Genomic DNA, 13,992 nt, shown 5'->3' with positions numbered 1-13,992 from the left:
AAATAGAATAAAACATAGATAATTGTGATATATGGTTTTCTAAGTAATATACAAGCCACAGAGATCCTCATATAATAATAGCTAACATTTATATAGTGCTTACTATGTGCCAGGCACTGTGCTAATTTACAATTACTATCTCACTTAAGCCTCTCAACTACCCTGAGAGGTAGGTGTTATATACTGGTTTAGTGTCCCCTGTTTCTATTTGAGTTTGACACCTTTGGTTTTGAACAGCAGTTCACACATTTTTTTCTCTACTGAGAAACAGCCCTAAGGATCGCCTATCCCATTTGCTTCCCTTGAAAATAAATACATATATATATGCTATATATGTTACGTATGTGCTATATATGATATATAAACTACATGTGCTACATAAGTGTGCTATATGTGTATGTGTGTATATGCATGTGTGTGTGTATATATATATATATATATATATATATATTTTTTTTTTTTTAAGGAGATGAATGTGAGCCAATGAACAAAATGGCACTTCCTTTACTGAGACATCTATGAGAGAGATCATGCATAATTATCAATATTAGAAACAGAAGAATAGATGCATATTTTAAATATTTACGTAGAGAATGAGGGTGATATAGAGGAAAGTGCATGGACTGGGAGTTGAGGCCTCCATTCAAATCTTTGTTCCAACCCTTACTACTTGTATGGCTGTAGAGAGACCTCTGCTTCCTCATCTATAAAATGGGTACAATACTACTTACACGACCTACTCCACAGATTTGTTATGAAAAAAGTGCTCTCTAAACCTGAAAATACCAAATAGATGTGAGCAATCTGAAACCCTCCACACATGGAGAACCATTGCCAGAAGACCTGAGCTCAGGTCTTAGCTCTACCCCTTAGCAGCTATAGGCAAGTCTTTTAACTGCTTCTCAGCCTTTATGGTCTCCTTCAACAGACTGGCAAACTGGGAACCACCCAGAGGAGGGCCAAAGAATGGAGAAGAGCCTTCAGTCCGTACTCTATGAGGACTAGGCTGAAGAAAATGATAGCGTTGAACCCAAGGAAAAGAAGACTCAGGAGAGACGTGACAGATGTCTTCCAGTATTTCAGGGAGTGGAATATGGAGCATGATGGAGGTCTAGAGGAGAGCAGCCAGCTGGGAAGTGAAGAGATGGCTGATCTGGGCTTCCCCCCTCCTGAAATGTCATCAGAAGGAGGGAAGGGCCCAAGGGGCAGAGGCTATTGTGAGCCGCAGGGCTGATATGATCTTGCAGGATGGAGAGGATGTTTCTCAAGGATGGGGAAAAGAGGTGCTATCTCTTCTGACAAAATGTAAACTCCCTGAAGGCAGAAAAGGTTTCAATTTTGTCCTTACATCCCCAGAACCTAGCACAATGTCAGGCACTCTTGTTAATTAATTGACTGATTGATTGAAGAGAAAAGACTTGCTCAGTTTCACCCCAGAGGACAAAACTGAAAATCATTATAGGCAGGAGTTCCAATGTGGAAAAACCTTCTTAACAATTAGAGCTGTCCCAAAGTAACACAGGCTATCTCAAAAGGTAGCATGTTCTCCCTCATTGGAGGTCTTCAGTTAAAATCTTTCAGGTTTGTTGGGGGCGGGGGGGGGGGTAATTATCTGAACCAGAAGGCCACTTACATCCTATTCCAACATTTTGACTTATGAAAACCGATTTAGCAATAAAGCAATAAATAGCAATATGTACCTTGAAGGGTAGTTGGGATGAAAGTGCTTTGTAAATTGTCAATCATTATATAAGCTCTGTTTTACTTTTGTTATTATTATAAAACAGTCCAGTAGATACCTATGGGATCATAGGGTGACTTGCACTCCCTGTACTTTGCAGAAGTGAATGGGGAGAAGGGGAGGAAAGAAAAAAAGGGGAGAAAAGGAAGAAAGAAAGAAATTTACACAATAACTTTATTACATATGTAAAAGGAATAGCAAGTTGTACATAACAGATTTGCAATTTCATATGCAATCCTCTTTTTTATTATACTATGTTATGGAAATGCTTGTTTTAGTCCATAAATTAACTAATTAATTTTAAAAAAGTGAATGAGACAGGTGAGAGGAGAGGGAACAACAGTGACCTACATGCCTAGAAATGCCCCCAGATCCTGGCGATTTGCCTATCCTGCTTCATGAAGATCATCTCACTCTAGTACTGGGGGAGGGGGGGTGTTCAGAGAGCAGGGCGATATATAGCTACTGAGGAGCCCAGAAGCCATCCTGAAATCTTCCTACCTGTCAAGCTGTTGGGATGGGGGATTATGGAAGCTGGGTGACCTGAGCTGAGCTGAGCTCAGCTGTGCTGCAGTCTTGTGGGGTAGTCTCCTGGGTCACAGCTTTCCTTTGCTCAGAATGCAATTTGTTCTGGCAGCAAAGCCTGGGGCTGCAGAGCTTTTGCCATGAAAGCATTGGCTGGTAGAGGGAAAGCAAAATAATCCCCATTAAGTTCCCATTATCCTAAAAATGAGAATCCCCCGCTGGCCTTAATGAGCAGCTTCCAGGCCAAGCAGAGTGTCAGGAAGGCACCCAGGATGGATGCTGACCTCTGTGTGAATGTCACAGCCATTGTCAGTGGCCAGTTGAATGCCCCTGGTCCCTCGGAGCATCACCCCTGCAATCGGCCAAGTACTGGCAGCCTTGAAAGACAGCCAAAGGAGTATCCTGGAAGGATGGCTGGCATCCTGAAGGAATAATAAATAAGAACTTACATTTACATAGCATTCTCCTCATAACCATTCTATGAGAATTTCAAGTATTATCCCCCAACTATAAATGAAATTACTGAGGCCAGGAGTGTCAGAGCCAAGATCCGAAACCAGGTCTCCCACCTTGGCACAACTCCAATCACTAGAGTTGCAGCTGCAGTGGTCCTTCCGTCTTTTCTTGTTCACTGACTGGGGAAGGCAGTTCTCTCCTGGAGAGAGAGGCTCCTTACTGTGTTCTCTGTAATTTAGAGGGGAGTCTTGGTCAGGCATGGATCAGACTAGCTGGCCTTTAAGATCTTCCAGTCCAGAGATTCTGTTCTTCTGTGGCTTCCTCTTCATATTGCAGTTGTATAGCCTGAATAATCAACAAATGCTGTAGGTAACCTCCTCTAACCCTGAATTGCAGGGTCTGTCCCATGAACGTTCTGTTTGAACTGCTCAACTTTTATCAGTCCCACCTCATTGTAGGGGCTCTCCCATCTAAAGACTATGAGAAGGTCATTGCACACCTCTGGGCATGTTTCCTCATCTGTGAAAAAGGAGGGTGGACTAGAAAATTTCTGAGATCCCTCTCAGCTCCAGATTCATAATCCTATGACAGTATGACCCTAATTTCCTCCATCTCTAGGATTCTAAATTAACAATCCTAGAGAATTCAATCCAGGAAACTTTTTTATTTGAAGATGTAGGGAAGGATGATTGGATGACAGTCTGGGAAGTGTGGTAGCATTATGGTATGATAGAAAGTATACTAAGTTTGTAGTCAGAGAACCTGGATTTGAGTTCTCATCTCAAGCAATACTTCCCACCAAAGTGACATTGGGCAAGTCATATAATGTTTCCTCATTTGCACTAAATGTGGGTATTGCACTAACATGATCTCTAAGGTCCCTTCATACTCTAAAGTTCATAGTCCCAAGTATCCACTCCACCAGCATAGTCCAGCAGTATTATGGAACAAGAGTTCACAGAGGCTTGTCAATCAGGTCCCAGCACCTTCTCTCCAAACACTGTATCCCTCAGAGTTCTGTAGACATCCTAACGTTGCAAAGTTCCATGGCTCTGCATTTTCCAATGGCACAGGGCCAAGACTGCATCCAGTGGTTCTTAGCTCCATATACAGAGTCTGCTGAGCATACCTGGGTCTCCCAGCAGTACTGTTACTAGAGCAATATACGTGATTATTAGATAGTAAGTTACATTGTTGTCATTATCACCACCATGTGTAATGAGCCTGCCTGGTGCAATAAATTAAGGTGAGATTATGTTCTCACTTCGCAGGCCGCCAATAACTTTCTTGGAGCAATTGTCAAATGTGAACTTCTTTTCTTTCTTTCTTTCTTTCTTTCTTTCTTTCTTTCTTTCTTTCTTTCTTTCTTTCTTTCTTTCTTTCTTTCTTTCTTTCTTTCTTTCTTTCTTTCTTTCTTTCTTTTAAAGAGTTGAGGAAGCTGTGAAATCTATAAAGAAAAGGAAGGGGCGGGGTGTGGATATTCAGTATAGTCTGCAAGGCAGGTATAGAATTCCTATACACTCTCTAAAAAGTGAGAAAGCCTCCTTTTTGTGCCATCGGCACTAAGAATCTGAGGGTTTGCACAATGTCTCTTTTGCCCCCACTCCCACATCCAAGAATGTATTTGAATGCATTTTCATATTAATGTACCACTAATTCCCTCTCCTGAATTGACCTCTCTCCTCTAGACCTTCAGGGTTTTCAGGGATGAGCTTGGCTGATTGTAAGATCACAAATTGGTTCTGGATCTCATTAAGTCAGCAAATGAGTTTCACTGAGATGCCTGAATCAGCTGAAATTGTATAATTTGTCCAATTGGGCAATTACAATTTTGAGAGAAGGGAAAAAAAAGCCCAAAACTTCCCAGGGGAAGGGGTGGGTTATGTTTCATTTTGGATGTCTACAGTATCAATAAATGCATGGCCATGTAAGGCCCTGTGTTTTCTTCTTTACTAGTTTATACTGTTATCCTGCAGGAGGCAGGGTTAGAATTTCAACAATATCTCTCTATCCTTTGGAAAGCTCAAAGCAGAAGTGGGTCCTCAAATATTCTGCAGATTTGCCCCCAAAGCTCTTTGTTTTTTTTCAAAAGCTCTTTTTGAATTTATTGGCATAAATCCAATCAGAATACCAATTATACTCAGAATCATTGACAAAGCTATCATTTGCTATAACTATCAACAGACACACAATATTACATTTAAGAAAATATATAGAAACATTAAAGAAAGTGTACACCATAGAGCTACCCAGGCACTGACTTTAATTGTTTCCTATGACATTCAAGTATTCCACTATGTGAACCAGCCACATATTGATATAGTCTTCCGATGCCTTGGTACAGGTCTTTTCTTTTTTTTTTTTTAAGTTTTATTAATTTATTTTGATTTATCAACAATCACTTCCATATTATTTTGAGTTGAAAATTTTTCTCTCCCTTCCTCCCCACCCCCACCCTCCCCAAGACAGCACACAATCTGATTATAGGCTTTCAAATGACTCTGTTTAATTCTTACTTTTTCTCCCAGCATATACTGCCTTTAGAATTTCTTAACCAATCAGTCCTAGTTTTGTCTTCTATTTTTTTTTCTATAGTCCCTTCAAATCACTACTAATTGCTGCTCCTTTCTTTGAAACTAGATTGTAAGCTACTGGTGGATTGGTAACAATAATAACATAGTACCTGACACATGACAAGCACATAATAAATGCTTGTTGACATAATCATAATAACAGCTGACATTCATATTGGCTTTAAATTTTGCAAAGTGGTTTACCTATATTATTCTCTGTGTGTATCTTACACTTATTTGTGCCCCATAGCACAACATAAGGCACAGTGAATAACTGTTGATGAATTTTTCAAGAGTCAGAGTGGCATTTTGGATATTGGGCCCACCTTGCAATCAGGAGACAGTTACATTTCTATATCTGATCATGACAAGTCACTTGTCCTTTCTCCAAGACTATAAGAAGTTTGGTGATCTGCATTGGAGGCTTTGACAGTGGGAGCTCCCTCCAGCAAGGAAATCACTCATCCAAATAAAAATGTGTTTAAAAACAATTGATTTGCAAACCATTTCTCTAGATTATTCCCCACCACCACCATCAGCACTCTTCATCTCCAGGGCCTTATGTTGCCCCATGAGTAGATACTCTTGAGCTCTCTACTTCCAAAAAACATCCTAGAAAATGTCTGCACATTCTCTTGGTTAGATAATTTCCCATCTATTTCTTAGCCAATGTTAAGACGTGAAACTTTGTCCAGAGTACTCCATGACTCAAACACATTCTGCCTCCAGCTAATCCATAACCAGCACCCTAATAAGAAGCTTTGATAAAAGGTCATGATTTTGGAATCTGGTTTGAATCTGGGATTTGTTCCCTGAATTCAGTCTAATATTGTCTGTTTACTATACATGTCTTCCAGTTCTGGACCTTCTACTAATGTTTCTGTATACTCAAAGTTTGGCATCTGACTTAACTAATTATTAAAATACAAAAGAGAGTTTCCAGTACTCTCCCTCCCAAAGTTACTGGAGATGGAGATGATCAGATATGAAATCTTTGCTTAGATTTCCCCTTAGTTTCTATCCTTGTCTGAAAGTTTTTGGTTCTGGTCCCAGAAACAGACAGGGTTGAAGAAAGAATGAAACTTTGATTTCATACTACAGTACAAATGAGAACAAATCTAGGCTTAAACTACCTGTGAGGTTTATCAATGGGACCTCACTTACTTTTGGGCAGTTGGATGGCACAGTGGGAAGAGAGCTGGGCCTGAAATCAGGGAGATTCATCTTCTTGAGTTCAAATATAAATTCAGACAATTATTAGCTGTGTGACCCTGGGGAAGTCCCTTAGTCCTGTGTGCCCCAGTTTCTTTGATCTGTTAAATGAGCTGTGCCAAGGAAACCCCAAATGGGATCACAAAGAGTTGGACACAATATAAAATGGCTGAAAAACAACTATTTTACAAGTTAGAAAATGTTTAAGGGTATAAGATAGGGCCAAGTGTGGCCTGAGAGGTTCAAGGCAGGTGGGAGTACTCTAGCATCATGGAAAAAAATGGCACTTAGAGAGGCACAGTGCTCTAGAGTTGGAGGGCTTGAGTTCAAATCTCATTTCTGATACTACCTACTTCGCCTCCCTGGGCCTTAGTTTCCTCCCTATAAAATGAGTGTTTTAGACTTTAATGGTTTTTGAGGTCCCTTTCAGCTCTACATCTGGGATAGTCTATGACAGGGGTTTGAAAAGGGAGAAGAACTTCCAGAGGCAGAAGTGGTGAAATTTGGGGAAGACCATTTCAGGCAGCATTGCATTAAGCACTTTTCCCACTTCGCCAAACACTTTCCTTCACACTTTCTAGTTGCATGCTGCCTAAAGTGAGGCACCTTCGTATTTAATTTGTTCCTAGCCTCAATCACACATTGTTGATTGGGGCTGGGGCCCCTGGTACAACTTCTAGTTTTCCCCAAGCTTCTCTCTCCCTCATTTATAGAAGGTGAGGTTGGTCTAATGCTACCTTCCTCCTAACCAGCATTTTCCTTCTGATAAGAAAAGACTTCATCTTCTGTTGCCACATTTGGAGTTCTCACCAATGTTTGGACTCTTTTTCAGACACCACATTGTCTCCTTGATCGTCCTTAGGAATCTTTGCCTTTGAATTACAGGCTTGAGAGAGGAAAAGCAAAGTTGTATCACTGTCCCTTGGCAACATGCATTCAGCATATGGATTCTGTCATATTCTGCCACTATCTCTCCACAGCTTGGAGTTCTGGAACCTATCAACTGATGCTGTCATCTTTTGAGCCAAGAGGCTGTGCTACTGTCTCTCCTCGGCTAGCATTTTTGGGGCAGTGGGGGACTGTATGCCCGAAGAGAGCTATGCAGAAGAACAGGCTTCACACCCTCCTACTCAAGCAAGCAACCAAGCAATTAAGCACTAATTAAGCAAATAGCTTGCCTGCCCAAGGTGATAGGCACCAGGGATCCAATAGCACAATTGAAAGTCTCTCTCTCCCTCAGGGAACTTAAATTCTATCAGGGGAAACATTTAAAAACCAAATATATGGGCAAAATAGAAAATACAAGGCAATTTCAGGGGAGAGGTATTAGAAATTAGGAGGATAAATAAAGGACTCATGTAGAAGGTGATGCTTGAGCTGAGCTTTGAAGGAAGAGATATTCAGACGTAGAGGTGAGGAGTGAGTGTATTCCAGGCACCGATACAGTCTATGCAAACTCACAGAGATGGAAGATGAAATGGCTCATATTAGAAAAAGCAAGAAAGACAGTTTTGCTGGATTATAGAAGGTATGAAGGGATGTAATTTTCAAAAAGTCTGGAAACGTACATTGTAACCAAATCAAAAAGCATTTTAAATGATGACCAGAGGAGCTGGTCAAATTGGAGAGGAGCTCCAATTTGACCCTAGAGGCAAGAAGGAACTCCTGGATTTTATTGAACAGGGCAATGACATGGTCTGATCTAAGCTTGAGGAAGATCATTTTGGCAGCTATATGAAGGACAGATTGGAGAATGAGAGACTTGAGGGAGGGAGGCAACATGGCCAGAGGTGATAAGGGCCTGAACTGGGGCCTTGGCCACGTGAGTGGAGAAATTGGGAAGGATATAAGAAATATCTTTCTTATAGAGGTAAAAATCAATAGGGAGGTAGAGGTAAAAAAAAAAATCCCTAAGACTTGGCAAGGGATTGGATATGTGGGGAAGGAGAGTGAAGAGTTAAGGATAATTTCAAGGTTGTATAACCCAATGGCTGGAAGTATGGTGGTATCCTTGACCAATGAAGTTAGGAAGTAAGATGGTTTCAGGGGATGGGGAATGAGCTCTATTTTGGCCACATTGGGTTTGAGATGTCCAGGGGACATCCAGGTGGAGATGTCCAATAGATAAGGAGAGATGTTGGATTGGAGGTCAGGTGAAAGATCACAGATATATATGTCTATATATCTATATTATATATATGTTGTATCTATATAATATATATGATATATCTATATAATATATATCTATATAATATATATGATATGTGTGTGTGTGTGTGTGTGTATGTATAATCTATAATCTACATGGAGATGATAACCCATGGAAGCTAAAGAGGGCATTAAGTGAGAAGGTATACTGGAAAAAGAGAAGAGGGCCCAGGTCAGATCCTTGAGGATGTACTAATGGGGTAGGACATATACCCAGCAAAGATGCTGCTTTGCTTTGCCTTGACGATGCCAGCAAAGAAGACTGGGAAGGAACTTTGAGATAGGTGGGCTCTCTCATCTCTGGTTGTTAGTTCTGATTCTTTCTGCCTTCCCTCTTTTATATGAGTTTAAAGGGATGTCTCTTAGGTCTGTAACAGCCCCTAAATGCCAAGATTCAATCAACACTGCAGTCATTTGTACTTTTAAGGACACACATTTAAAAGTTTGCATCTTTTACCTTCTGTTATTCTCCTAGAAAAAGTCTTTTATACTCTTCTTCTTCCTCACCTCCCACTCACTTCTCAACCTCTTTGCAATCTACCTTCTGAGCTGGGCCACACCATTTGACTGAAACTTTTCTTTTCAAGGTCCCCAAGGAGCTCTCTTCATTGCTACATCTAGCGAGTCTTTTTTTCCAGGCATCATCCCTCTTAAACCTTCTGCAGCATTTGACACTGTTGACTACACCTTCTTCCTGAGCATTCTCTCCTCCCCGCATTGTTTTCATGATGCTGCTGTCTCCTGCTTATACTTCTACCTGTCCCTTCTTAGTCTCCTTTGGTGGATAATCATCCAAACCCTGTCCTCATGTGTGGGTGTACCTAAGGGCTCTGTCTTAGGCGCTATTTTCTCTTATCTCTACGATCTCTCAGTGACCTCATCACCTCAAAAGGTTTAATTATCATCTTTTTGCAAATGACTCCTGTATTTACATATTGGACCAACATCTGCCCCGAACTCCAGTCCTGCATCATGAACTGCATGCTGGACATATCCAGCAGGATGTCCCATAAGCATCACACACACTTAGCATACCCAGAATAAAACTCATTATTTTTCTCCCCAAATCTACCTCTTTTTAAAAAAAATTCCTTTACTTCTTTTAAGGGCACCACCATCCTTCTAATTTCTCAGGTTCACAACCTTGGGGTCATCCTCAACTCTTCTCACTTCTTCACTCTTGATATCTGATCATTTACCAAGTAGTGTCAATTGTACTTCCACAACATATCTCAAAATCTATCCATTTCTCTCCACTCACATGGCCACCATCCTAGCTCAGGCCCTCCACACCATTCGCCTGGACTAATGTGGCAGTTCCCCTCCCTCCAGTTTCTCCTTCCTTTTCAGGTCATCCTCCAATCAGGTACCAAGTTTACAATCCTAGAACATGGGTCTGACCATGATATTTCCTTGCTCAAGTAGTTTCAGTGATTTCCTATTGATTCTAGGATAAATCATAATTCCTTTTGGTGGCATTTAAAGCCTGTCACATTCTGTCTCCAAACTCCTTCCTGTCAGGTCTTCCATTATTTTTTCTCATGGGGAAATACAGAATTACTATTTGGTGCTTCGCCCAGCCTTTTTATACATAAAAGCCAACAACTTCACTGTCCAAAGACTGTCTTACATATAATATATGGTAGAGTCACATGAGCCTTATCACTGCTTTACACACAAGGATTATGTCCCATAAGTGTTATTAGTTAGGTAGCATGAGTATTATAGGTCACAAAGGCTATTTGATATATTTTCCTGAGTTCCTATGTAATAATCATCTTCATAAGGTCATAGATTTAGGGTTAGAAAAGTCATCTACTGCTATTACTATTGTGAGTGAAGATACAGAGCTCATCTATGGTATGGGAAGTCTTTGGCATCTTGTACTGACTGGTATTTATCTTCAATTACCCCCATATGTGGCTTTTCTCTGAGCCACTCAGGGCCAGGTGCGGTTGTACTGAGGAGAAGAGGAGCCTGTTGCCTCAGAGAGTCTGGTCTGCACCTGCTTGGCCCAGCTAATGGCACTTGATTTACCCCCAAACTCCCACAACACCCAGGAGGAGGTGCAGGATAAGGCTGATGGGAGCAGGCATAGTGGCCTTTTCTTTAGTCCTAGGATACAGTCAAGAATGATGCAGCATTCTGGAGCACAGGGCTGGGAGAGGACTTTGAGGCACTGAAATGGTGAGCCAGGAGACCACCAAGGGAGAAAGTGTGCCCTTCTAAATTTCAGCACCCTGGATAAAACTCAGTCACCTCACCCTGGTTTCTGCCCTGCCAGAGACTTATAATCTAGTGTTCCACCTGGACTGTTGGTTCTAGCTTGACACTGAAAAGTAACTTCACTCTTGTTCTACATAAGGCAATGCAGCCACTAACTCTGAAAATATTTTCTAAATCTGCATCATGACCCGTAGCAAGTCACTTAAACCTGTTTGCTTCAATTTCCTCATCTACAAAATGGACTGGAGAAGGAAATGGCAAACCTCTCCAGCAGTTTTCCCAAGAAAACCCCAAAGGGATCACAAAGCGTCAAACACGACTGAAAATGACTAAACGACAATAACAACAAAATTACATGGAACTCTTTTTTTAAAAATGGATTGTGTCACAACTTTAATGCTTTGAAAATGACTTTGTCCATAAATTGACTCCAGGGACCCTGACAGTTTCACTCCAGTCACCTTCATCTAAGATAAAAAAAAATAATGCCAAGTTAAACAAGTCCCCTAAGAATCTGGGAACATTTGTTACAAATTCTCAGAAAGCTGCCGGAAGAAAAGTAATACCACTAAATGTCTTCCCTCTTTAGTAGCTCAAGCTTTAGTTTCTTTGAGGCCAGGTAGAGACTTTCTCAGAACCATGGAATCTGAGAGTTGGAAGCGCCCTTATGGGATATCTCGTCTAACTCATATATGAAAGGAATTCCCGCTACATCAAACCCACCAAATAGTGGTCCAGCCTGTTTGTAGACCGTCAAGGAGAAAGAACCTATCAGTTTTCAAAGCAAGCCATTCTACTTTTTGGTGAGTTCTAAGTTTTAGGATTCCCCCCCGCCCCTTGCTTCTTCGTAGATTTCACCTCTTCTCTTTATTTCTCATTATTATTGGAGTCAGTATTAGGACAGTGGGAATTGGGATCTCCTTAGCCCTTAAGAAAAAAGTTACAGTTGTTACAGATGTGCCAGACACTAAGGTGGGACTAAGAAGTCTCTAATATTTAGGGCAGCTGGGAGAGGGACTGGGGTGTCATAGTGTGAAAGGAACCCAGGGCACAAGAGTACAAGGATCTTGGAGAAACATGAAGGTTCTCCCTAAACTTTTAAGAGACCTTTGTCAGGCATTTAATTTGCTCCTGGGGTTTGGATTAGCTCTTCAAGAGTCAATTTCCCCTATTCTAATCCCACTCCTAGGAGACTTCATATCAGAGAATCACTTATTCATTCAGTAAAGACTGACAGAGGAAACATCTACTAGGATCACACTCTTACCAAATGTTTGAGGCAGCTGTGCTCTAGGAGAGAGAACATGGGACCAGGAGTCGGAAGACCTGGCTTAGAGTGCTGCTTACCAGCTGTTGTAACCTCGTGCAGTTTCCTTAACCTCTCTGAACCTCAGTTTCCTGATCTGTAAAACAAGGACAAAAATACTTGCATCATTGACCTGATTAGGTTTATTGTAAAGACTAACTGAAATAGGCATGTAAGAGCATTACGTAAAAGTTGTTGATAGTTATTATTATTACATGCACGAAGACGCAGAGTGATCTTTTCACAAACTGTCCTTTTTATTGCATAGTCTGTATAGTGGATGGAATATTGGGCTTGGAGTCAGGAGTAGGGTTCAAATCCTATCTCTGACAGTAGACTGCATGAAGGGAAGCCCCTTTAAACCTCCTATATGCCATAGATAACTTCCTAGAACATATATACCAAGTCACATATAAGTTCCATATCTGCATGGAGAAGAGTATGGAGTCCCTGGCCTCAATCATCTCTTTCAAAGACTTTCCTTTTCCAGTATCATGTACAGTTGGAGGGGTCCTTAGACATAATCTAGAATAGACCAACCCTCTTATTTCACAGAAACTAAAACTCAAAAGTCTTGGAACTAGTCCCTTCCCATTCTTCCATTTCCTTATTTTTATTTTCTTTCTTTTCAGCTTTCTTCAGAGTCTCCCTCCTCTTCCTCCATTTCCTACCTTCCTTCTTCCCTCCAAATGTTCAATTCAACTTAATTCCATTCAACAAACATTTCTGTTCTCTGTGCAAAGGGACAGAAGGGAGAGTGAGTTAAGTGTAAGAAAGTCCAACAGGCAATGGTCTGAGAAATTTGGGAAGAGGTCACTTTCACTTTCCAGAGCAGCTGAACTTCCTCTTCTGACTTTGCCTCTGTATTTCAGTGACCTTCTCCCTGTGACTCTGTGATGCTTGCTTCCATTGTAGAGTTCCTCCCGGAATCTCAATTTTGAGAAAAGGTTGGGACTTCAGGTTCTTTATGTGATGACTTCCTTGGAATGAAAACTCCCTGAGGGCAGGGAAGGTTTGCCTTTCCTTTTGTTTGTCAGTGCCCGTTGGCTGACATTGATTTTCATTAGAAATGAGGATGATATTTCAGTGAGGGAGTCAAGGAAGGCTTCGAAGAGCAGGTGGTAATTGATTTGGACCTTGAAAGAAGGGAAGGACTTAAAAGTTGGAGGGATAATGGTAAAGGAGGGGTGTTAATTTATTTTGAGTATGATTGATGAGGAGATTGGACATGAGAAGAGGACAGAAAGTGATCCAGTTTGTCTGGAATGAAGTATGCAGAATGTATGGCAGCTAGGTGTAGTGGATAGAGGGCTGGACCTGGAGTCAGGAAGACCTGAGTTCAAATCCAGCCTCAGACATTTACTAGCTGTGTGACTTTAGGCAAGTCACTTAATCTCTTTTTGCCTCAGTTTCTTCATCTGTATAATGGAGATAGTAATAGTATCTACTTCCCAGAGTTGTTGTGAAGCTCAAATGAGATATTTCTAAAGAGCTTAGCACAGTGCCTGGCACATAGCTCTTCAGTCCAATCGTATTCTTACTGACTCCCTTAAAACATTCTGGCCAAGGGATTTTCTTGCCAAAGATATTGGAGTGGTTCACCACTTCCTTCTGAAGTTGGTTAAGGCAAACAAAAGGTAACTGACTTGCCCACCTTTGTCTGAGGTCGAAGTTTAACCCAATTCTTCCTGATTCCATTGAGCCATCTATCTCCTTCCTTTGCACATAGTAGGTGTTATATAAAT

The 13,992-nt window shown here is 41.1% G+C and overlaps 1 protein-coding gene across 1 annotated transcript in view; it reads left to right on the top strand.

Annotated features, from left to right (window-relative positions):
* Positions 1-2,538: 2,538 nt before the first annotated feature.
* Positions 2,539-13,992, top strand: part of RAP1A (RAP1A, member of RAS oncogene family) — a 115,779-nt gene continuing 104,325 nt past the window's right edge. Inside the window, exon 1 of the mRNA XM_078155507.1 lies at positions 2,539-2,663. Within this exon, the coding sequence (XP_078011633.1) occupies positions 2,539-2,663 (125 nt within the window). The remainder of the gene's footprint in view (positions 2,664-13,992) is intronic.

The sequence above is a fragment of the Phascolarctos cinereus genome, unplaced genomic scaffold (assembly GCF_003287225.1).
Source record: "Phascolarctos cinereus isolate Bilbo 61053 unplaced genomic scaffold, phaCin_HiC Scaffold_5;HRSCAF=322, whole genome shotgun sequence".
NCBI lineage: Eukaryota > Metazoa > Chordata > Mammalia > Diprotodontia > Phascolarctidae > Phascolarctos > Phascolarctos cinereus.
This window is presented reverse-complemented; position numbering and strand designations above follow the sequence as displayed.